Source organism: Lutra lutra, chromosome 2 (assembly GCF_902655055.1).
Source record: "Lutra lutra chromosome 2, mLutLut1.2, whole genome shotgun sequence".
NCBI classification, from domain to species: Eukaryota; Metazoa; Chordata; class Mammalia; order Carnivora; family Mustelidae; genus Lutra; species Lutra lutra.
This window is the reverse complement of record NC_062279.1, coordinates 121781487-121806246: the sequence shown is the minus strand read 5'-3', so window position 1 is coordinate 121806246 and position 24760 is coordinate 121781487. Positions and strand designations below refer to the sequence as shown.

General features: G+C 34.8%; 1 protein-coding gene across 3 annotated transcripts in view; it reads right to left on the bottom strand.

Moving 5' to 3' along the window:
* SPATA5 (spermatogenesis associated 5) overlaps window positions 1-24760 on the bottom strand; it is a 332854-nt gene that overhangs the window by 236587 nt on the left and 71507 nt on the right. For all 3 annotated transcript variants that reach the window (XM_047718370.1, XM_047718369.1, XM_047718371.1), the window contains exons 12-13: window positions 9523-9576; window positions 7125-7204 (exon numbers count right to left, since the gene is read on the bottom strand). In XM_047718370.1, coding sequence (XP_047574326.1) covers window positions 7125-7204; window positions 9523-9576 — 134 coding nt within the window. The remainder of the gene's footprint in view (window positions 1-7124; window positions 7205-9522; window positions 9577-24760) is intronic.

Sequence of the window (24760 nt, the reverse complement as noted above, 5' to 3'; positions counted from 1 at the left end):
CTAAAACATTAGTTCTCTTTTCCCTTCAGAAGTCAAGGCCCTTTTCCAAATTATTCTTATTCAAAAGTCATACAGTGCCATGGATCTAAGGGATGTTTAGGATATCTTAAAATGGGTCAGTAAACTATAGCCACAGGCTAAATGTGGCCAGCCAACTGTTTTCTTACTGGCTTACATATTCTCTATTGCTGCTTTTGCAATACAGAAGCAGAGATGAAGAGTTGCAATAGAGACCATGGACCAAAAAGACGAAAATGTTTACTAACTGGCCTGGTACAGAAAAGGTGTGCAAACCACTATCCTAAAAAAATGTCACTGCCATGATTGTACGGATTAAACAGACTGTATTCTTCAATACTAAAATTTTCACCAAAATGATATTTCCTTTTTAACTCCTTCAATAAAATGAAATGCCCCATCATTTGCCCCTTCGTATGATTTCTAAATTACAGACCAGCATCTTATCTATCCAAGTTAAATTTTTTCTAGTATATATTTTTAAATATCATGGAGTTCTGAATGGTAGGCATCTGACTTTGTTTCTTAAAAACTACCTCCCACACTCCTAGTCAGTACTGATGCTTGGAAGAGGCCTAAGAAAGGCCTAAAAAAGGCTAGCCAAATATGCACTACTTGAACATGAAGATTACCTATGATAATTTTCTTAATGGATGTGAAACACAAGCAAGCTTTCATTTCAAAGACAACACAACTACAATAAGAGACCTATGTGTCCTACAACAACAAAAAGTAATTCCCAATTTCTAAGAAAATGATGCAACAGCCTATCTCTCTAATGAAAGCTGTACCTTTAATCTGTGGTATGGTATTCAGCCACAGTGCGCAGACAAACACAAAACAAAAATAGTCACAAAACTCTGCTACATTTCATGGAACTATTATAATGAAAAATGTTAGACATTTTGCATTTCTTCTTTAGCTCTCTTTTCCCCAGCATTTCTGTTTAATATTAAGAGTTTACAAATGTGAAAACCATGTTATATCTGGGGTAATCAAGTATAAATTAGGAAAATCTGCATACCAGGAACTAAGCATTTAATTCATTGATTTGAAATACAGATTTACAAAACAGTGGTTAAAGTATTTAATAAGCGGTTATTGTTAGAGTTTCTTAAACATAAAAATATTCTTTAAATATTTACATACATGAGAATTTTTACTACAACATAAACACACTTTTTTTATCTCAAATCCTGATTGTATAAGAGGCAAGAGTAGTACAGTTCAAAGAGCACTGAATCAGAAAACATGAATTCTAGTCTTCCCCAGGCCACAAAGGAATTATGTGCCTAAGGTCTTAAAATCTAGGGGCTTCTGTTCTGAAGAACAAAAGTTGCACAAGATGACTTATAACAACTTTTTCAGCTATAAAAGTTTATGATTTTATGAAATTTTTAAAAGTACCATAAATATCACATTAGAAAAAGGTACTACCCTCCTTGAAAGTGTCATTTAGAAAAATGATACCCACAAAATTTCTTTCCACAGTGCTTAGTGTTGTGAAGTCACTGAATTTACCTGAAATCTGGATATGCTATTAAAAGAGGATATTGCATTTCCTGATCATTATTTTTAAATTCAGAGCTCTTTTCAGAATGCTGCTAAGCCCAAACCTTCATTTTCAATGAAAGTTGGCTCAGAACTTCTTTTTTCCCCAACCACTCCAAGTACCAATTGTGGATGATTAAGTGCAGTAACAAAAAAGTAGTTAATATCACAGATTCTTCCAACACCTTACAGAAACTATCATTCAGTCACCTTTTACTTGGGAACTTAATCTTTTTCATTTTTCTATATATTTAATCATCTTTTTTACATTCTAGTCATAAAACAAAATCCTGAACATTTTTTGTGTTTAATAGCATCACTTTTATAAAACAGAACAGATTATCTTGTTTCTCCCAAATAACAAGGTTATTATCTTTCTTCTGTTCCTTTTTTTAAGGTTTTATTTGTTTGAAAGAGAGAGGGAGAGAGAGAAAGAGTGCATGCGTGCAAATGAATCAAGCAGATTCCATGCTGAGTACAGAGCCCAACACAGGGCTCCATCCCCCAACCCAGGAGATTATGACCTGAGCTGAAACCAAAAGTCAGATGCTCAAAGTGACTGTGCCACCCAGGGATCCCACTTTTTTCTATTTCTAAGATAAATCTTTTTTCCTATTTTAAATTTTTGAAATCGGACGTCTCTTGGATTTGGTGACTTCTTGGCTTCAAATCACAGTTTAAGGCTACATTTTTCATCAGTAATGCTACAGATAATAATGACGTATCTTTTTATTTTATTAACATATAATATATTATTTGCTTCAGGGGTACAGGTCTGTGAATCATCAGTCTTACACAATTCACAGCACTCACCATAGCACAAACCCTCCCCAATATCCATAACCCAGCCACCCTATCCCACCCCCTCCACCCCCAGCAACCCTCAGTTTGTTTCCTGAGATTAACAGTCTCTTATGGTTTGCCTCCCTCCCTGGTCCCATCTTGGAATACTATGCAGCCATAAAAAAAAAAAAAAAACCTCACCACCACCACCAACAAAAAAAAAAACCCCGAAATCTTGCCATTTGCAACGTGGATGGAACGTTGGGTATTATGGTATTATGGGTATTATGCTGAGCGAAATAAATCAATCAGAAAAAGACAATTATCATATAATCTCTCCGATATTAGGAATTTGAGAGGCAAGACAGGGGGTTGTGGGGTAAAGGGAGAGGAAAAATAATGATGTGTCTTACAAATAAAGGCATCTTAGACTGATGAAATACCATAGTACACATCATCTGTAGATCTTATTTTCTAATTTCCCAAATGTTTCAGTTTCATCCACTAGAATGTAAACTCTGTTAGGACAGGATTTATTACTATGTCTATTACTATATTTCTATCTATATGGAAATTATTACTATTAACAGTAGAATATCTATGCAGACACTATAAGAAACACTAAAGTTTTTTAAGTTGTTATTAACATGCCAAGTACTGTGTCAAGCACTGTGTCAAGCACTTTACGTGCATTTAATTCTAACAACCTAAAATTTGTTAGTACTATCATCTCCAATTTACAAATAAAGAAAAAAAGGCATAGAGAAGTTAAGGAAATTGCCCTAGGTCCCGTTCACTATTTTAACCCCAACATAAAGCCTGTTGCAGACTAAGCATTCAATAAATATTTACTGAACAAGTGAATGAATGAATGCTGGCAAAGGAATGTAACAACAGCCCAGTTAGACAAACAGGATCATTACTAAAGTAAGTCACAGAGAAAATGCACAATAAATACAAGCTTGAAAGGTTAGTTAGCTACTAATATCTGGAATCCTAGAATCTGTGGTATGGTAGTCGAGTCAAAAAGTGGCTCAGATTATCTGCCCTGAAGTCAAAATATCTAAATTCAAATCCCAGTTCTGATGACCTTGAGCTATCATATTCATGCATCTATATGTCTAAGCTTTTTCACCTGTAAAACGGAGATGAAAATAGGACCTACACAAGGTTGTTGTGATAAGTACAAGCTAAAACAAAATATAAAAAACCATAACGTAGTGAGTGAGGTCAAACAAAGAGAGTCACATTATTTAGAAGTTAATTAAACAAACAAGATGAGCCTCTTTAGCTCTAGAGTAAGTTCCTAATTTCGAACCTCTTCTAATCCTGCTTAAGGTTTGGCATTACCAGGCAATCAATGTCAGGAAATGAGGATGATTCAGGATCCTGAGACTAACTAGAATGTCCTAGACAAGGAAGATCTTCTAGGCATCTCCAGGTTAGTTAGTGGCTATTTTACCTATCAGAGAAGACTGGGCTAAGAGAATTAGCATATGGGGACTTGCTCTGTATCTCTCCACTTCTGAGGACAGGACTACTGCCCAAGACAAGGCTGACCAATGATTTATTGCCCAGCTTGCTCTCTCCTCCTGACTATGACCCTGAAAAGGGTAAATATTTAAGCTAGTATGAAGCTCAGGCACAGTACTGGAGCCAACTGTCAACTGTATGATATCCTACCTTGCATTAAGGCAGGGGCCTTTCTGTGAGTTTTTTTTCTCTACCTGTAAAGCACTCAAAACAATTTCCAGTACATAACAAGCACTAAATGAGTATTACCTAATATTATTAGCTCAGTATAATTTAAGCCTCTTCTCTATCTCAGTGCTTTACTCTCTGATATAATACCTCTTTTCCAAAGAGCTCTGCTACTTTAACAGCATTTTCAATTTTGCCAGTCTTAGATCATTAAAGCACTTCATAAAGGGAACCTTATAACATTTTCTCTATCTCACAATATGAATTCAGAACACCCATAATTTAAATGGTATTCAGAAAAAAAGAAGTAAACACCAGGCTTATTTATTTTTCAAACCCCAGAGAAATTTAAATGGGACAGGGAGGAGGAGAAAATAGTGGTTGTAATTAGATACTTTAATAAGCATGAAAAAAAAATCTGTCGTTCTGAAAGCACAAATATTTCTAAGGCTAAGCAAACAATATACCCATGTTCTATTTACAGTGTGCTTCTTGGCTGCAAACCTCAGTTCCATGGCTAATTTGAGTAACTTCAAATAGTCAAAATAACTGATTTAACAAACAAAAGATAATAGGGACTAGAATATATAATAATTCCCTGCTCAATTTGTTAAACATTTTAAGTTTAGAAATTAAAGTCTTGATAAGAAGAGACAGTCTTTTTATGCGCTATTATTTTTGAACTAGTCATATGAGTTTGACCTGAGTGTTATCATAGAAAACATAAAAACAATTAACAAATTAAAGCAATAACTATTCTATAGCCCAATATTATGTAGAAATGCCTACTAGTTTATGGAATTTTAAATTTTTCCATGTTTTCTATTTCCTTAACAATGCATAAAATTGGTTTAGTATCTTGGGAATTTTATACTTTTGGTATATATCAATAACTGTTTTTTCAATTTCTAGGAACTGTCCAATTCAAGTAGCTGAAGAACAAAATTTATATATGTGGAGGTTTTACATATTCTGGTTTTTAGGTGCCCGCATTCTTATTAGATAAAACAATTATTTTCTAGGCAATGCTGGCCATAACACAATTTTAAAAAACAAATACAGAAAGAAAAAACAAATAAACAAGAGAAAACAGAGTATCACTCTTTGAGTTCTTATGGCTATCAAAAATAATCTACGTTAAACTTAGTGCACCTAAGATATAACCACCTAGAAGTCTCTACTTTGGACCATTAGCATTATGTTTTATGTTTTGTTTTAATCAGCTTCATTGTTGTTTTGTTGTTTCCTTTCTTTCTATTTTTTTTCGGTAGGCTCCATACTCAGTATGGAGCCCAACGAGGAGCTTGAACTCATGACCCTCAGATCAAGACCAGAGCTGAGATCAAGAGTTAGACATTTAACTGAGCCACCCAGGTACCACTTATTGTTGTTTTCTGAAACATCAATGAACATGACCAAAAATTTTTCTATACAAAGGAAACATCACAGAATTTATTTGACTTTGGTTTGAATAAGCCACTGAAGGAGGGAGGTACACAATACACAATATGATGAAGACTATTAGGGGAAATGATATCTGGAGGCTGCAAGTCACTAGCATCTCTAAAATATTTGCAAATTTCTACTGGGCCAAATTGCCCACAAAAACTGGATATTCCTATCAAGTGCCTTGTCTGGTTTCTCACACCTTTTTATTTCAAAAGCGTTTTATGAGAACTCTGCTATATATACTACCTCACATCTGGTTCATATTTAACAATGTATCCCACCCTGTTCCTTTTTAGGCTCCAAAAATGTCTCTGATATCACATAAATGTGGCAGGTCACACTGCTTCAGCAAACTTCTCTTGTTTCTTTTTCTTCTCTTGTAGTTAGGTGAACTTGAGCTACTTGTAACCTTTTATGACACTTCACCTCAGAAGTAATAAGACAGTCTAAGTACTTCAACTCATAAAGTAAAAAGACCAGTAGGTATTTATAGGTTATCCAATGGGTAGAGTGAAAAGCAGGGTAGACTACTACCCAATAATAGTCTCCTCATGATAGTTCATATTCTCATCTGATGAGGCAGCTCTACCCAGGAAAGAAAAGAGCACCAATGTCTGTTACAGACTTTAACACTGGGGACCTAAAAGGTCCCATCTACCATCACTGTAATTATTATCAGCAAAACTTTTAATTTTTTTTTTAAAGATTTTATTTATGTATATGTCAGGGAGAGAGAGAGCACACAAGCGGGGGAGCAGCAGACAGAGGGAGAAGCGGACTCCACAATGAGCAGGGAGCTCGACGTACAGCTCCATCCCAGGACCCCAGGTTCATGACTTGAGGCAGATGCTTCATCGACTAAGCCACCCAGGGATCCCAAGCAAAACTTTTCTAATCAATATATAGATCAAGAAGGTACGCACAAAGCATACAAATTAACATTCTCCACATGAAGTACTTGTAATATATAATCTTTAAAAGGACTTCTAAACATTTGTAGAGGAAAAAAATCATACTTGTAAACAGTTAAGATACATGCACACATACCCTTACACACACATATATATCTGTACACATACACACACACACACACACACACACACACACATCTGTTTGAAATGATATAAATAATCTTTATTGCTTGAGATTCAGGAACAAAACTATTAATACTAATTTTTATTCTACTGTAACTCTATTTAGGAAACATAATCCAGAGAGTACTAAAATCTATAAAATAACACCTTTTATTACAATTGGTTTTACTGTATTGTATAATTATCCTTAATGGAGTTTTGTTTACAGTTTTTATCATATGCATATAAAAACCCAAAGTTTGACTGGCAGTACTAGGGTAAATAATGTAAAGACTATAAATAATAAGCTATAAAAATTAACTCAAATGTCCCAAATGGATATCAGTGTTTTAAAAAAAAAGTATATGGAAGTATTATAAAGTGATAACATGAAATAGTTGGGTATAAGAGAAAAAAACTACATGAATTAAAAAAAATGTTTTCATTTAGTCTAAATGTATTAATAAATAAAATCTATATATGAAGTGTTAATTTACTTTACAATGTAACTGCCAATATTTAATAGCAGTCCTTTTAAATATTTCTTACCTGCCCCTTTCAACTGCTAAGGCATCAAGTTCATCAAAGAAAATAATGGACGGGGCCACTGCTCTCGCTTTTCGGAAGATCTGGTGAAAAGAGTGCCACATTAGCTAAAGATAGCAAACTTTAGAAAATTTTGCAGTTGGCTTTAGTTCGAAAACTATGTTAGGAAATAAATCTATTATGTGCAAGTCAACCAGCCCAATCATGACCTTCAGTTGGTAACTTTACTTCTCTAAACTTCAATTTCCACATCTAGAAAACGGAGATAATGATAAATATTTGCCTCAGAAGATTATTTTTAAGAATTGAGTTTAAAAAAAGAATGCAAAGCATTTAGCACAGTGCCAGGAATATAGTAAGAGCTCAGTAAATGACGGTTATTATTAATAATCATAAACACATGTTTAAAAGAAAAACCATAAACATGTAAAATCAGTTATAGCTTAGCATATAAAATACCCACAAACCCAAAAGCCACCCTCCTTACTCATTTCTCTGAAGACCGTGCAGAAAAATAATGGCTGACGTAAAGCCAGGACAAGAAAAATGACCAAACCTTGGAATAGCACAGACTGATAAGACCAGAAGTCAAACACTACCAACAAGAGGGACTGGCCAGCTAGCCAGTCACAAGGGCAAAAAATGTGGAAACGGGCTAGAAAAAGTCAGCACAGGCAGAAAGAAATCCAAATGTGTGTTATCTGTAATCTAGGCCCCCATCTTCTGGTCACAAGGATCATGACCATAAAAATAAAACATTAATATTAATAAATATTGCCTTTTTAAAATTTTAATCAATGATGATACTGTTGTTCTTGTTAATGTTTCCTACAATTATCACTGTCTACATTTTCAAGAAAAAAGAAAAAGGACAAAAAGTTACTTAAGATTTTTTCTTAGATGAAAAACCAAGTATTCCAATCTCTAATTCTCTTGGGTTGGTACCCAGGTATTCACAAATGGAGGCCATCCGTTCCATTGCTGTTTGTGTATTCTTGTCCTTTTTAGCTTCTGTAAGGATACACGGTGTCTGTGTGAGGCAGGCCAACCTCTGCTTAGGAAAGCCAAGACTTGTGATCGAATTCCTATAGTTACGCGACTCCAAGTGCCCCGATTTTGCATGAATTTATCAGTTGTGCAGCTTCCGCAATATGGGTGAGTGGCCTATCAATTAGGCACTGGCTTTAAATCTTAGAAGGGGGATGCATCATAATTGAGGTAATATTTACAGTTACAGCACCAAATTCTTTGAGTTGGGGGAAAAGATGATTTAAATATTTCAATGGTTTTAAGGTTTTTTTTTCCATTCTGTATATTTATATTTTTATTCATTTAGTCTTTAATTAAATATAATATGCTATCTATACACCATATACTATACTAAAATGTGATGGTAAAATCACAAAAAATTTTATATCCCTTTCAAGTATTACATACTAACTATATTGACATTTATTATATAGCACAATAACGCTTAACTATTTTATCTATATTATTTGACAGAGCTACAATACTTAGTAAAAATCTTTGAATATAGTATATAATATGCTGCTGTTATGTATGTGGATTTTTATAAGAACTTAAAAATGTAACATTTAAACATTGTAAGTATGTGTGGAGGTATTTTTAAGATTTAAAAATATATACATAGGGCTAATCTACTTCCTACATATATACATCTGCCTGTTCTGGACATTGCATCTACATGGAATCATACTCAAAAAAAAGGGGGCGGGGCGCCTGGGTGGCTCAGTGGGTTAAAGCCTCTGCCTTTGGCTCGGGTCATGATCCCGGGGTCCTGGGATCAAGCCCCACATGGGGCTCTCTGCTCAGCGGAGAGTCTGCTTCCCCCTCTCTCTCTGCCTGCTTCTCTGCCTACTTGTGATCTCTGTCTGTCAAATAAATAAAGTCTTAAAAAAATAATAAAAAATTATTTAAAAAAAAGGGGGGGGAGGGGATGCATTATCTAAGTCACCAGGCAAAGGTAAAATAATTAAAATAAGGACAGTACTGTGAAATTTTCATATACTAAGCTTATTCAATTTAAAGGACTACATAATTTAAAAGGATTTAAATCTCATTCTGAGATCAAGCATTCCTTGTAAGTACAGGAGTATTTTTTTGTTTTTTAATGAAATGAGGGCAGTTGTTAAAATCTTTATTTGGTAAAACTAAATGTTCATAGTATTATGATGTTTAAAGATAAAGATGAAGTGTTGTAGATGATCGAAATTGCATTTTTAAATAATAAAATAATGTTTGCCTGAATGACAAATATACCACTAGAATTTGGATTTGGAAATTTCAGCATCTACAATCCAAAACAAAATGGAAACCATACAGAAGGACAAAAGGATGATTCCCCTACACAGAGTTCCACTTCAAGACATAATCATCTTACCTCTCTAACTGCTCTTTCAGATTCACCAACATATTTATTCATTAATTCAGGCCCCTGCATGAAAAGAAAACAACTGTTCAATGTCCTCTAAATGTAACCACATGTATGTCTTTTGATGAAAGATAAAATGAATACTTAAAAAAAAAAAGAGGAAAAAATAAAAATCTGCTCTCAACTAAATTGGTTCCCTTAGCATACTTATTTTCATTGGGTGTTACTTCTGTCTCAAAAATTAAAGCCATTCTATATTTCAAAAACTACACATCAATATAAAGGAAAGGCTGTGACTAAACATAATAGTTTAGCTTCTACTTTATCTACCCGTCAAAGCATATTTTTACTATAGATCAGGCATGGTGCTAGGTATTGAAGATAGAACAGTCTAATTTGGAAGACCAACAAAGAGATATCATCCATGTATTCCCAGATCTAATCAGTGGCTGGTTCTGAGTAGGTCTACATGTCATTTTGGATCCCAGACAACTAGATCAATATCCTTCTCTGGCAAGAAACAAGACCTCAGGGCTATTCTTCTTAGGACTCCATAATAATTCCTGAGAATGGAATGGAAGTCATGTAATCCGTAATATTATTTTATAGTCCCTGAGTGTTTCCTATATAAATGCTACTCTTGGACACTCTGCTCTCACTTGACTTGGCCATGTAGACAGACACTGACTATAAGAACCTGCAGGGCCAAACATGCTCTTCTCAGCTGATTTAAATGAGTACAGTGAGAGAAACTTCCCACAGCTGAGAAAGACACTTAGCATTATAGGACAAACTTTATACCAATATTTGAAGGGAATAGTTGTAGTTCTCAGGACAGCAGGGTTTTTTGTTTTTATTTTTAATTTTTTTTTATTTGGGGGGGTAAGGCACAGGCAGAGGAAGAGGGAGAAGGAGAAAGAGAATCTTAAGCAGATTCCATGCCCAATGTGTGAGCCCAACACAAAGCTCAATCTCACAACCCTGAGATTATGACCTGAGCTGAATTGAAGAGTCAGGTGTTCATCTGAAAGAACCACACAGGCACCCCTTGTTTTGTTTTCAATATCCCATGACTTTCATGATGTGATGATTATGTGCCATTAGACAGTAGATAGGTGTGCAATTAAAAAAAGAAAGCCTATTGTTTTTCACACAATATATGATACTTTAGATATTTAAGAAAGAAAAAATGTTAACATTCAAAAACACTAAATGTCAAAAAAACCCCAAGAACAAACAAAAAAGTGTGCATCTTTGAATCAATGATATGCAGTGTATCACTTGGAGATGAGCCACTTTTATAGGGATTCTCCTGTTGATGGCCAGTTAGTGAAAGTCTGTAGAACTTTATTACTAGAAGGGCACACGTTTCACCATTGGTACCCCTTCTAAAATACCTGGACACAGGAAGGGAAAAGAGATTTTCTATCAGCTGGATGAAGTGCTGAGTGGCAGATATCTGAAGGGAGATTCAGAGAGAAGCTGAATGAATGGACACTTAGAAGGTGACAAGAATCATTGTCATTGTCATGGTGTGATGCTCTGACTGATGAGGGTTACCAGTGTTGGTGGTCCTGAGACTTTGTTCTAAGGGAGTTATCTCCTCTGGCTGGAGGGGGGTTGGAAGGAACGCAGATGAACAAGCAGAAATCAGCACAGGGGTAGTAGTGGCAGCCACCTAACATGAGGTATTAGAGATCAAGAGGGTAAGGAGAACTTCACCCTGGGAAGGTGGGTCAAAATGAGGTGTCACAGTCTCAGTGGAATGAGGAGGACATTTCTATAGGGTTTGGATAAGAACTGAGATGGAGAGTTCCCATACAAGGGAGCAGAACAGCATGGAGTACTAAAGCAAAGTGAATTGAGGAAAGCGTCCACATGAGAAGGCATCCCCGTGCAATGTTATACAGAATATTGTATGTAGCCCCAGTGGGTAAGACAGGTATCCTCCTGGAAGGGTAGGACGTGGCGAGGTGTATAGTATGGAAGATGTCAAGGAAGAACATGGAGGGGCAGAATAGGATAAGGAAAGCACTGAGGTGACAAGATGGTCTTATACTGGGTACCAGGGCCCTAGTGGAGTAAGAAAAGTACACGTGGGGAAGAGCAGCACAGCAAAGATCACTAAAGTCAGTGGGATGAGGAGGGTGCTACAAGAGGTGGGGAGAGGTGGGAAAGGAAGATGGTGGCATCACCCTGACAGATGAGGAGTATGTTTGTTCAGGAAGAAAAGGGGCAGAGGCAGTAAAGGGGAATTATATTTAGAAGGACTGATCAAATAAATAATTAAGGATAATAGTAGCCAGGTTCCTCACTATTAGAGGAGTTGTAATATAAAAATAAAGAAAATGAGAATGAATTTTACTGTACTGAACTGAAATTGGAATTATCAGTATAAATCCAAGACTTTCAATATATTTAGGTAAGTAAATATAAAAAAGTGTGTGCAAATATATATACCCATGTGTGTGTCCATATGTGTAGGTATGTGTGTGCATATATATTCAAACACATTCATATTCCTGAGCTCTGTTCCCTCAGAGAATCTGAGAGGTGCCATATCCCGATAATAATAAGCACATCTAGCACCCAGAGCATGGCTTTTAAATTCTAAAAACTTGGATTCCAAATTCTCCATCATAAAGATATCAGGGCCTCTTAAAGAAATGGCAGATTCCAAGGCTGGGATAGGTGATATACAAAATGAGTCTGGAAATCTTACTGCCTAGATAGTAAGAAAGTGCTCAAAGAGATGGAAACCTGCTGTTAACATTATGTTAAGGAACAAGTTAGTTATATAGTCTCAAAGTAACTACCCACAGAGCAATATTAACTTCATGGGGATAACAGTAATTTTACAATGGCAAAGCTTGGCAGACACAACCATAATCGAAGTTAGCATCAGTAGCAATGAGACCATTTAAAATCAAGTATCACCTGACAGGACACAATGAGAAGAACACAGCATTGTTTTGCTGAAAAATCTGAATCTAATCATGAGTAAATATAAAAAAAACCCAAACTGAGAGATATTTTACACAATAACTGACCTATAATGTTAAAAAACGTCAAGGTCACAGAAATAAAAGAAGAAGTGAGGACCCATTCCCAAATGAAGAACACTTAAGAGACATGACAGTTAAATACAGCACATGATTATGGATCAGATCATTTTGTCATAAAGGACAGTTCTAGGACAAGTGACAAAACTTAAATGGTAATAATAATGTTCTTTTCTAATTTGATGGTTGTACTATGGTTACATGACAATGTATTTTTTATAGATATATACACTAAATTATTCAGGGTGATAGAGCATACAGCAGCAACTTATTCTCAAATGCTTTAAGGAAAAAAAATTCTGACTACTCCTGCAATCTTTCTATAAAGTTTAGACAGTTCATAAAAATAGAAGAAAAAACACTTGATCCACAAACAGAACTATTACAGTGAGATAAGTAAAAAAGATTTGATATATACAGACCCAGAAAGAACAGAAATTATTAAATTAGCACACAATGTCTTAAAAACAGGTATTATAAATATAATAGTCACTGTAGTGAAACAGTCAGTAAACCTGAAGACAGAGCAACTACTCAAATTGAAGCAAAAAGTTTTAATAAAAATGATGAGACTTCAGGGATCTATATAACAATATCCAAAGACTTAAAATATGTATAATTAGAGATCCAGAAAAAAGCATAAGAAGAAAAACAGAAATATATATAAATTTGATAAAAATCAATGAAACCCCAGATCTAAAAGGCTCAACAAACCCCAAATATGATGGGAGGAAAAAAAAAAATCATACCAAGCACATCAAGATCAAGCTGTTGGAAACCAGCAAAAAAGATACAAACTTCAGAGAAGGTGGAGAACAAAAAGATACCTAACATGCAAGCAAACAAAAAGAATCAGCACTGACTTCTCATCCAAAACCTTATGAGCCAGGTGACATTAGAACAAAAGTATTGCAAAAAACAACCATCAAGCTAGAATAGCATATCCTTAAACAGTGCAAGCAAACAAAAGACTGTATCAGATAAACAGAAACTAAGGGAAAGTATCACCGACAAATCTCCACTACAAAAACTTAATTAAAGGAAGTTCTAAAGCCAGAAGGGCGGGACACCTGGGTAGCTCAGTCTGGTCTGGTTAAGCTTGGGACTCCTGATTTTAGCTCAGGTCGTGATCTCAGGATTGTGAGACTGAGCCCCACCTTGGGCTTTGTGCTGGGTGTGGAGCCTACTTAGGATTCTCTTTCTCCTTCTCCATCTTCCCCTCCCCCCATCTCTTTCTCTCCCCTTTCTTTAAAAAAAAAGCCAGGAGGGAATCTGTATTAAGTACAAGGAAATGAAAAGTGTCGGAAATGGTACTATATGGCTAAATATTTTTCATTAATTTCTTAAAAAGACAACTGAACATCTAAAGCAAAAATAATAATATACTTTGGGGTTTATACATATGTTGAGATAAAATATAGAATATAGCACAAAGGAAAGTAAATTGTAAGAATCTTATAAAGTAATATAGTACTGGGAGGTACACTATAAATTAAATTTGTGTAAACCTAGAGTCAGTATTTTTTAAAAAATAAAACAAAGAGGTTTAGCTATTAAGAAAATAGGGGAGATAAGACAGGATATCAAAACATACTCAACTATTCCAAAAGAAGACAGAAGATGGGGGGGGTGGGAAAAACAGACAAATTTGCATTAAAAGACAAATTATAAATATGTCTGATAAAAAGGAGACAATATTTAATACTTTTTTTTATATACTACCTCCACAATAGGTGCTTCAAAAATATTCAAGTATGATAGAATGGCAACAAATGAGTGCATTAGAACACAGGGGGATCAGGATGGAACAGTCAAGGATAAGAATAAGAAAAGAATAGGAAGAGTCTCTCAACATTCAGGCTAACAAAATCCAGCTGCTCCAAGAATACTGCCTTTAGTCATGTTCACTTAAGAGGAGTTATTTGATAGCATCAACATAGAAATCCTTAAGTAATAAAAGAAGCAGTTTTATCTTTCTGCCTGATTTTTTAAATTAATCCAAGATGATGCATTAGTAAATTTTCTATAACATTAACAAAGTTTTCCCTAAAAAACAAAACATAAAGCCTCTCATCTATTTCTTATGCCTGTTTTCCTCTTTTCTTTAAAAATAATCTTTTCTAAAAAATTAATACTTGAGGGTATTTAGGGGGCAGATGTATTAAAAACATAATTATGACATATTATGAAATTATGTTACATTTAAGGTACTTCTACATCTGTGACTGAAATCTACCAACAACCAGGAAACACATAAACCGTCGGTAAGCAAACACATTTTTAAGAAAACTTGCTTGGGACAGTCCTTGTGATGACTACACTTTATAACTAGTACGCCAACTGTCTATACATTGGTACCTACACTGTCTCCAAGCAATCATGTTTACATAATGAAATTGTTTTTGAGCTTGTTTCCCCAAAAACACTACAGAGAGAGAGACTTCATGACTCTAATCTCACCACCAATGATTTATTATCTTAATTTCTTAAATAATGCAATCCGAAACAGATTTATTTTCAATGAAGACAAAGGATGAAACGTTAGTTATGCTGAAGCAGAGTGTTCTCCCCTTTTAAAGGATTTTGAATAGCAATGGCTTAATATCAAATCAATTTTACAAGCTTGTTTTTAAGACACACATTAGACCATGTAATAGGAACACAAAATTTACACTTATAGTCATCAGTGAGATAAATAAACCTGAAGGCATTTTCCTGAGTACTGTGGAATTGAGAAGAAAAAATATAAAGAGCCAGACAGTAAATATTTTACACTCTATGGGCCACAAATGGCTTGTGTCACATATTCCTCTTTTTTAACATCCCATTAAAAATGTAAAATTCATACTTAACTAGAGGGTTAGATTAAAACAAGCTGCAGGCTGGATTTGACTTAAAGGCTGTGTAATTTGCTGACTCCTTATCTAGATTAACCTCACACAATTTGAAATAGTTCATTTCTGTCAATAAGATCAAAAAGTCACCAAAAATATCAATGACATTATTGGTGACTAAAAAACCTGGCCTTAAAAATATTAAGAAAACTGATCAAAACATTAAGGAAAAAAATTAATGATACTTTAAAAAGCAATTTCAAAATACCTAGTATGTTTAAGATGTTCATGCCCAATGACAATAACTTCTAGGTATATATACCATAGAGAAACTCTTACGTATACACCAAAAGAGACATATACAAGAATATTACAGAAGCGTTGTTTGCAACCAAAAATAAATCCTAAACCTAGAATTCATGAATATAAAAATGGGTGAAATAGCTAAAGAGGTATAAACTTCCAATTATAAAATAAGTCATAGAGATAAAAAGTACAGCATAGAGAATATAGTCAATACTGTAATAACATGGTACAGTGACAGATGGTGAATACACTTGTTATGGTGAGCACTGAGTAATGTACAGAATTGTTGAAACAATATGCTATGCACTTGAAACTAGTATAACATTTTTGCCAAGAATGCTTCAAGTAAATAAATGAGTAAATAAATTGCAATGTCCTAAAATGGAGTTTTATACCATCAGAGTGTAAATGAATGGCTATACTAAGGAGACCAGCAAGAAAGCTGTTGTTACATAGCCAAATTGCACTGCTTATATATTATTTACAACCAAGAGTAAGAGAGTCCTTAATGTTTTGCCAACTTTTTAAAGATCGTAGAACAGTTGTAATTTTCCCCATGGATCATTTTTGCATGGTTTCACCTCGCCTGATCATTTTTATTCCTGTGCTACAGGGCAAAACAATGTCTGCCGGTTCATAATATAGACAGTCAAATAAATAAAGTAGGTGCTATTCATTTGCAATATGATAAATTACCCTTTTACCCAAAGAAGACCGTGACAACAAAACAAGAATCAGGACCCACTCAATAAAGCAAACCTTCGATAATTAGGAAAATGGGTTATTGTCAGGGAGGAGGTCAGAGAAGGTAGAGTGAGGGCAGGGTGAGAAATATGTAGAATGTTATTTTATTTAGGGTAATTAATTAAGCAAGTGTGCCCTGATAATAATCAAAAAGGAAATTGCTGATGTCACTGTTGTTTTTAATGTAATTATTATCATGACGGATCTGAATTATTGTTATTATTCTTACAGCAACTCTCCATAAAAGTCAAGGGCTTGACATAAAATAGTAACCCAGTGAAGACATAACTTTATATTTAGGCAGTATATACATTGCATATATACTGCTTTTTAATTATCTGGCTTAACTGAAGGAAAGTTACTAGAGAATCGGGAGAAATGATTATTGTTCTCCACAGATTATCTAAAAAAGATGACTTGAACATCAGTGTTGAAATGTACAAGATTATGATCATTTCGTGATCTCTGAGAATACAATATCAATATCCTGCTACCAATAACAGAAAAATTAATGTTTTAAATATATGATGTTTAGGCAAACAGACTTGATATTTTTTTGAAATGTGAAAATATGGCATATAACCTCAACCAGTAAAGAGTCATTCCTCTACTAAACAGAGTTTAGCTACAGGAAACCCATAAATAAGAAACAATGTTTCTTTTCCTTCAAAAAACAAAAGAAAAAGAAAAAAAAGATTTGAAAATCTAACCTAAGAATTTTGCACTATAAGAAAATATGGGTTGGGTTATGGGGCGCCTGGGTGGCTCAGTGGGTTAAGCTGCTGCCTTCGGCTCAGGTCATGATCTCAGGGTCCTGGGATCGAGCCCCACGTCGGGCTCTCTCTCTGCCTGCCTCTCTGCCTACTTGTGATTTCTCTCTGTCAGATAAATAAATAAAATCTTAAAAAAAAAAAAAAAAAGAAAATATGGGTTGGAATAATTCAAGTATTACTAATAAGTCATAGCAGTAATAAAAAAGACTTCTGCAGGAGGGGAGCCTGGGTGGCTCAGTCAGTTAAGGAGATGCCTTTGGCTCAGGTCATGATCCCAGAGTCCTGGGATCTAGCCCCTATTCGGACTCCCTGCTCAGCAGGGAGTCTCCTTTTCCTCTCCCTCCCTGACCCCTGCTCTCTCTCTAGCGTGTACACACTCTCTCTCTAATAAATAAGAAACCTTAAAAAAAAAAAAAGACTTCCATAGGGCCCTTAGAGAACATATGATGTTGCAGAAACCACCATTCTGACAAACCTTACCTAGATGACTAGCCTACAAAATGTAACCCAGTATCTACACTCATATGTTACATGGGTCCAGAATTTTATAAGAAGTCAAAGCAATTTCAAAACCAAGGAAGGTTTATTTTGAGCTTAAAGTTCAAACAGCCAAAAATCACTGTTTTCTGGTACGAGTTGCAAAAGATTAAATTCAGCTTTCAAGACATATATTACATTTTATTCTAACGGGAAACAAGGAATCATAAGCTATGATGTTATATTTTTTGTTCTATTTGAAACCAAATACATATGCAATTTTTTTTAAGATTTTATTTATTTATTTGACAGAGATCACAAGTAGGCAGAGAGGCAGACAGAGAGAGAGGAGGAAGCAAGCTCCCTGCCGAGCAGAGAGCCCAATGCGGGGCTCGATCCCAGGACCTCGGGATCATGACCTGAGCCGAAGGCAGAGGCTTAACCCACTGAGCCACCAAGGCGCCCCTACATATGCAATTCTTAAAAACAGAAGAAAGCAGCAACTAGTGTCAACTAATTTCATGAAATCTTGCTAAATGCTTCATATGTATTATTCTCCACTGCTTACAACAGTCCCCTGAAATGGATATTCTTATTATCATAACTTTACAGAAAAAAAATGTGAAGTGAAAAAAGTTTAAGTGATTTATGAAAAGTCACACAGCTTAATAAATGGCAGAACTGGCATGCAAGTCTCTTACCAACATACCTGAAAATTAGAGGAAAGGCCCTAAAAGTTTAGCAATCAACAGGAATAAAGGACAAGCAACAGATTAGAATATAAGCACTATGTTAAACATATTCAGAATGTTAGTGGGAGGGCTTTAGGAGTCATTTAGTCTAACCTACTTCATTTAAAACCTGAGGAAAACAAAGTGTGAAGTTGAATGAAATGCCCAAAGCCCAAAAAAGTTAAATGGCAGAAAAAATGAGAAAAATGCAAGATTTTGGTTCCTAGACAATTACTCTTTCTAAAAACTATGATGTGTTCCATTTGTTCCAAGCCGGTCCAAAACAAACAAATAAATAAATAAATAAAAAGGAAATGTGCCTTTAAGAGTTTACATGTTGGGGCACCTGGATGGCTCAGTTGGTTAAGCATCTGCCTTTGGCTCAGGTCATAGGATCCCAGGGTTCTGGAATCAAGCTGTGCATCAGGCTCCTTGCTCAGTGAGGAGTACCTGCTTCTCCCTTCCCTCTCCCTCTGCCAGCCATTCCCCCTGCTTGTGTGTGCGAGCCTACGCGCTCTCTCTGTCAAATAAATAAATAAAATCTTAAAAAAAAAAAAAAAGATTTTGCATGGTACTAGCAATTCAAATTCAAAGGTATTTGTGGGAGCAGAGCAAGTGACAAGCACAAAGTATAATCCTCAATAAATAGCTGTGAACATGGGTTAATTTGAAAATAAAAATTTTATTGATTTCTATTATAAACAAGAGACCATTTACATCAAAATATAATAAGGGTTAAGTATAAATAGTATGGTTTATAAGTGCCACATTTGCTCATGAGTTTTTTAACTCTTTAAAAAAGTAATACATAAACCCATAAAATAGATGGACTAGATAAAGTTATTTCTTCTCCAATTTTAATTACCAAATAACTGTGGTATGTAAGCCCTGTCACATTTCACCTGCCCAGATAATGTGCTTCACTCATAAGGGTGATCAAGAAAACTACCAAAAATAAAGTATCATAAGTAGGCTTATTTTGCAGTAATGTTATTTTCCATGTTTCCATGGTTAATATTTCAAGTGTTCAATTTTTCAAAACAAAAATAACATGAATTCATGTAAAGATTTGTCCAGCTGTGCTACTAATCCAGTGAGAACTAAATCTGACTTATCTTTTTTCGTTTCATGATTTTATATCCTATCAGTCACAAACTCAATACTTATACCTCATGCAAAATTGCGAGGCAATTTTGCTCCTTTAATCAGTACTGGATTTTTTCCAGTTTCCCAAGGGCTTTTTAAATGTGTCTGACACCTGCCTGTTGCTTTTGGCTATTACAATTCAAACCAAGTTTTTATAAGTTCTAAAATGTCTAGGGAAGGCAAGTTAACCTAAGTGTTAACTATGGTTAAATGCTATGGAATATACTCATAAAAACCCAAACTCGCATGAGATAGAATTACATATATGTAATGCGAGTAAAGGATCTTGAAAATTAATAAAAAGTACGACATCGGCACATACAGAAGGCCATTTTGGGAAAGTACTTCAAAGGGTTTGAAAACAGGATTAAGTACGAGTCAAGAAATACCTTACCTTGGTAAGTAAAAACCCTAAAAAGCAAGAGGGGCTAGCAGAGAAGGGAAGAGAATTCAAGTCATCCTCTCAAAAAAAGTACAACATAAACCTTCCCCACAACTTACTGTTTCAGGAAACAAAAATGACACACTTCAGAATTTACACAGCAGCACCATGCTGCCTACAATTTGGCTGGCTATAAAGTCTAAGTGTAGACATGCCCACAGAATCCCCTTACATTACTGCTGACCACTCTGGTCACTCTCCAACTCCTTTACTGACTATTACGCAGAACTGCAAACAATGGGTTTCAGCTTCCATGTTTTTATCACTAGAAATGACCATTCTCTTGAGCTGCAAACCCATACTAAAAATGGCCTTTTACATATTATCTGCCATGTTGTTCCACAGGCATTTCAAACTCCACATGTCTAAATCCCAGTCTGGTATCTGTTCTCCTACCTCTAATCTGCCTTTCTTCCTCACATGCTAACTTTTTCAAGAGTCAGAGTACTTCCATCTACCAGTCACTGACAGTGAAAATTTTAATCACCTCTGACTTCTCCCTTTTTCATTTCTCACATACATTTAATCATCAAGATTCTAAATATTACCCATTTCATTATATCACTTCTTTAATCAAATGTCTGACTAAATTATGAGTTGACAGATAGCGAGGAGCTCATCTAATGCGTCTTTGTTTACCATGTACAGAAACAGAGAATATAGAACATAAAGGAGCTTAATAATCTGAGTTACATAACTGCTGCAATTATAAAACATTTACAAATAGTTTTCAAAGCATTATAGACATGAAATTTTAATATTTCTTTAATTAAATTTTATTCAAGAGATTTAAAAGAAGGAAAAAATGACTAATCTCTCTCAGCTGGATTCCATGAATAAAAAGTTAAATGAATCCAACAATAAAATTTTCTTTCTATTATTAAGTAAACTTCTTAGACGTCTGAAGGCATTCTTCTCTTTTTAAATCTAAGTCTTCTAAGAATCCAAATGTTGAAAGTTTTGTTATTATAGTTCATATTATTATCATTTTTTGCTTTTAGCCAAATGTTATACAATCTTTTTTACATAGCACTTTTATTGACTGATACAAGCCCAACTCAAAAAAATGTTAACATTAAGTTATAACATATGATGTTTCAACTTTAACATTTCAGCTTATATAGTGCACAAATAATGCCAAAGTTAAATAAATCCAATCTAACTTCTACATAATGGCACATCATTCTATTTGTCCTAATAATCAATTACCATTAGTTATTCCCTAATAGCCATTCAAAGAGTGATAAAACTAAGTATATATATTTAATAATGATACTAATAACTGCCAATTTAAGCATATGGGGCACATAAGACAACACTATTTAGAGAAGTCAAGGGAATTATTAAAGTTTTAAAAAAAAAAAAGCCTGAAAGGAAATTAAATAGAAACTCAAAAGGTTTCAGACTGTAGATGAGCCCAAATGGCAATAAACCTATAGAAGGAGAATAATGAGTTAGGGTCCACAAAAGACATGAATCTGGACATAGTTCCTGGTGAGACTAAATTAGAAGCTATATCCGAGGTGAAAGAAAAAATAACCAAAACACTAAAAGAAAGTATTCTTTATAATGATAGGGTCTGGGGCCAGAACCAACACACTCCTTTATAGGCTTCAACTGAGAACTGCAGTGAAACAGGCAAGCTCAAGGAAGCCCTAAACCCAGATTCCCCAGCCAATTTCCTCTCAGGGCTTTCTTTTCCCAGGAACTTTCCATTATCACCATGAGCAGCAGGATGATGAATAGGAAAGAAGGTCTCCCCCAAAGCCCTCACCCAAGGAACTGGCAATCTCCCCCATGGCTTTTCTCCTTCCATACATTCCACTCTTCCCATACAATGTAGTACAGAGCTATGCGCCAGGCTTTTTAACTTCAGTTACATTCATTAAATGTCTGTACTATGTCTGGATCCGTGATACCGACCTTAAAACTCTTTTATTTAATTAACAGACCTCTTCTTGTAAAGCTTAAGATTTCCAGAAGAATTAAGATAGTACTGAGTTCCTACACCACCTTGCAACCCCCACTGCACACTTAGTTTCCCCAATTATTAACATCATATATTGGAATGGTACATTTGTTATAATCAACTAATAATAATGTATCAATACTGACTCATGAAAATCCACAGTTTATTCAGATTAGTTTTTATCTAATGTCCTTTTTCTGTTCTAGGATCTCATCCAGAGAACCACTATAACATTATATTTAGCTGTCATGTCTCCTTGGGCTCCTCTTTGCCGTGAGTTTCTCAGACTTTCCTTCTTTTTGATGGCCTTGGCATTTTCAGGAGTATGGTCAGATATTTTATAGAATGTCCTCAATTTGGTTTTGCCTGAAGCTTTTCTCATGGTCAGACACAGATTATGAGTCTTATAGAGGAAGACCCCAAAAATAAAATGCCATTCTTGTCACATCATACAAAGGTATACACCATCAACATGACTAATCACTGAATATGTTAACCTTGACCACCTGGCTGAGGTAGTGTGTGCCAGTTTCTACACCATCAAGTAAGTAACTCTTCCCCTATCCCCTTCTCATATTGAACTCTTTGACAGGAAGTCCTAACTGTATGCAGCCTGCACTTAAAGAATTGAGTAGTTACGTCTTTCAAAACCTTTTCAGTTACTTCTTAATATACTAATCCTCTCAAAGACCTTATACAGATTAAAAAAAAACAAAACAAAAAACTGAGGCCAAGAGAACTTATTTAAGGCTACAGAGCTAAAAGTCCAAGGGTTAAGAATCAAACCAAAGTATCTGAATCCTGGTTTAGTACTCTTTTCATTGTGACACAATTTCAAGATCACAAATTATATAGTAATAGGTAAATTTCAAGCTCCACCTTATTCAACCACTAGTCTCCTTCCATATACTTCCATCTTATTCATCAGGTTCCTGTTTCTTTGGCAGTGATTACTCTTTCTTATTAATTTCACCAACTCCTACCCCAAAGCCATGTTATTTTTCTCAGTTTTCTTTGTCCTACAGAAACAAATTTTTTTTTTTTAACTGTCCCAGAAACATCTTTCCACTTCTCTGAACCTGTCCTATAGAAACTTCCTGAACTACTTTCTCCAGTATCATGGTGTAACTAGCGAAAAAAAGAACTGGGCATTAAATTAAATTAAAGAAGGGGGGAGGGGAATAAAAGACTGTATAATGCAGTGGTTCACAGCTAGACTCTACACTCAGAAAGTCCTGAGACCAAATTTCAGTTTCATCTCCACAACTCCAACCTTGGAAAAGTTATTTCACTATCTTAAACATTATTATCCTCATTTGCAATCCTAGAAACTAAACTTAAAGCATTAAGTATATAAAGAGGTGTCTCTATGCAGTTTTCCACACAGTATCTGCAAAATGGAAACTCTATGATTTATAGACTACCCCACAAAATTTTAAAACAAAAGCTTAAAGATAAACTTGGAACTTACCAAATTCAAATTATTTTGTACCTTTGATAATAGAACAGTAGGAGATCTAGTTGAATAAAGAACAGTAAGTACTTAGAATCGTGCATGCTTTGAATAAATCAGTTTCCTGAAAATGGGATGTATTTTATAGAATTCCTCCTTGAGACAAGTAACAGAAGAAAATTTCCCCAAAAAAGTCAAGCATACCCTAAGCTCATTACATTCTAGTACTCACCAATAACAGCTACTAAAGGACTTGCTCAAAATCCTTGTCAAATGCCTAACCACCCTTCTTCCAGAATCAGTTAACAGTTCTTCACAAGGTAAAGCAGCCCATCTACCCAAGGGTAATAAATCTATTGCAGCACTCCAGACAAAAGCAAGAGAGAAGCAGAAAGGAAATTTCAACTGGAAAATATTTTGACATAATTGACACAGATGACAAACTAAACTTAAGCATATGTCAAGTGCTACAGTCCACACAAAAACACATACAGGTGCCAAAGGATATTAAGAGTCTACATAAGCCAAGGTGAAGTCTAAACTCTAAGTATACATCTTTTAATCACTGTTTAGAAAAGATGCAGAGGGGATTGCAAATGGTTCTTTCATAAACTCAGAGAAAGAAATATTTCAAATCTTTAAATTCTTTATTTTGGGAATTAAAGGTAATTACAACTGTAAAAAATGTTAGGGAATTTTTTCTTTCAATACATGTAAGATACTTGTATTTTCCAATAGGCTAGAAAATTGCACTACTACATTTCTCCGATTATTTTCAAAATCTGGCAGACTTGTGATTTCAAAAGCTCAAACTTAACACTTAAATCCCTGGGAAAAGAAACACATATGTTGCAACCAATAACCAACTTTTCTTCATAGAAAACAACAACAGCAACAACAACACAAAACTAGGAAGAATATATTATAAATTCCCAACTTCTTTGACTTCTTCATACATAAGCTATATGACATAGCTACTTTAAACCCTTCTCACAAGCAATGATGAGACAAGATGAAAAGACTGATGAAAATGCAGAGAAAAACAAATTTTTTCATGTTCCCAACTTTTTCTTTTGGAGATTTTTAAATATGTAGGAAAACTTAAAAAATAGTAGAATGAATGTTCATTGTTTATTAAATATAATCTCCAGCCAGATTGAAAAATTGAATAACACTGCCAAACCATATTAAAATGTATATTGAATAAAAATCCACCTTAAATAAAAACTAATAAGTAGGATACTAAGTAAGTATGAACTCAATTGAATAAAAAAATTTCTTAACATCACTTATCCTTTGTGTGTGTATGA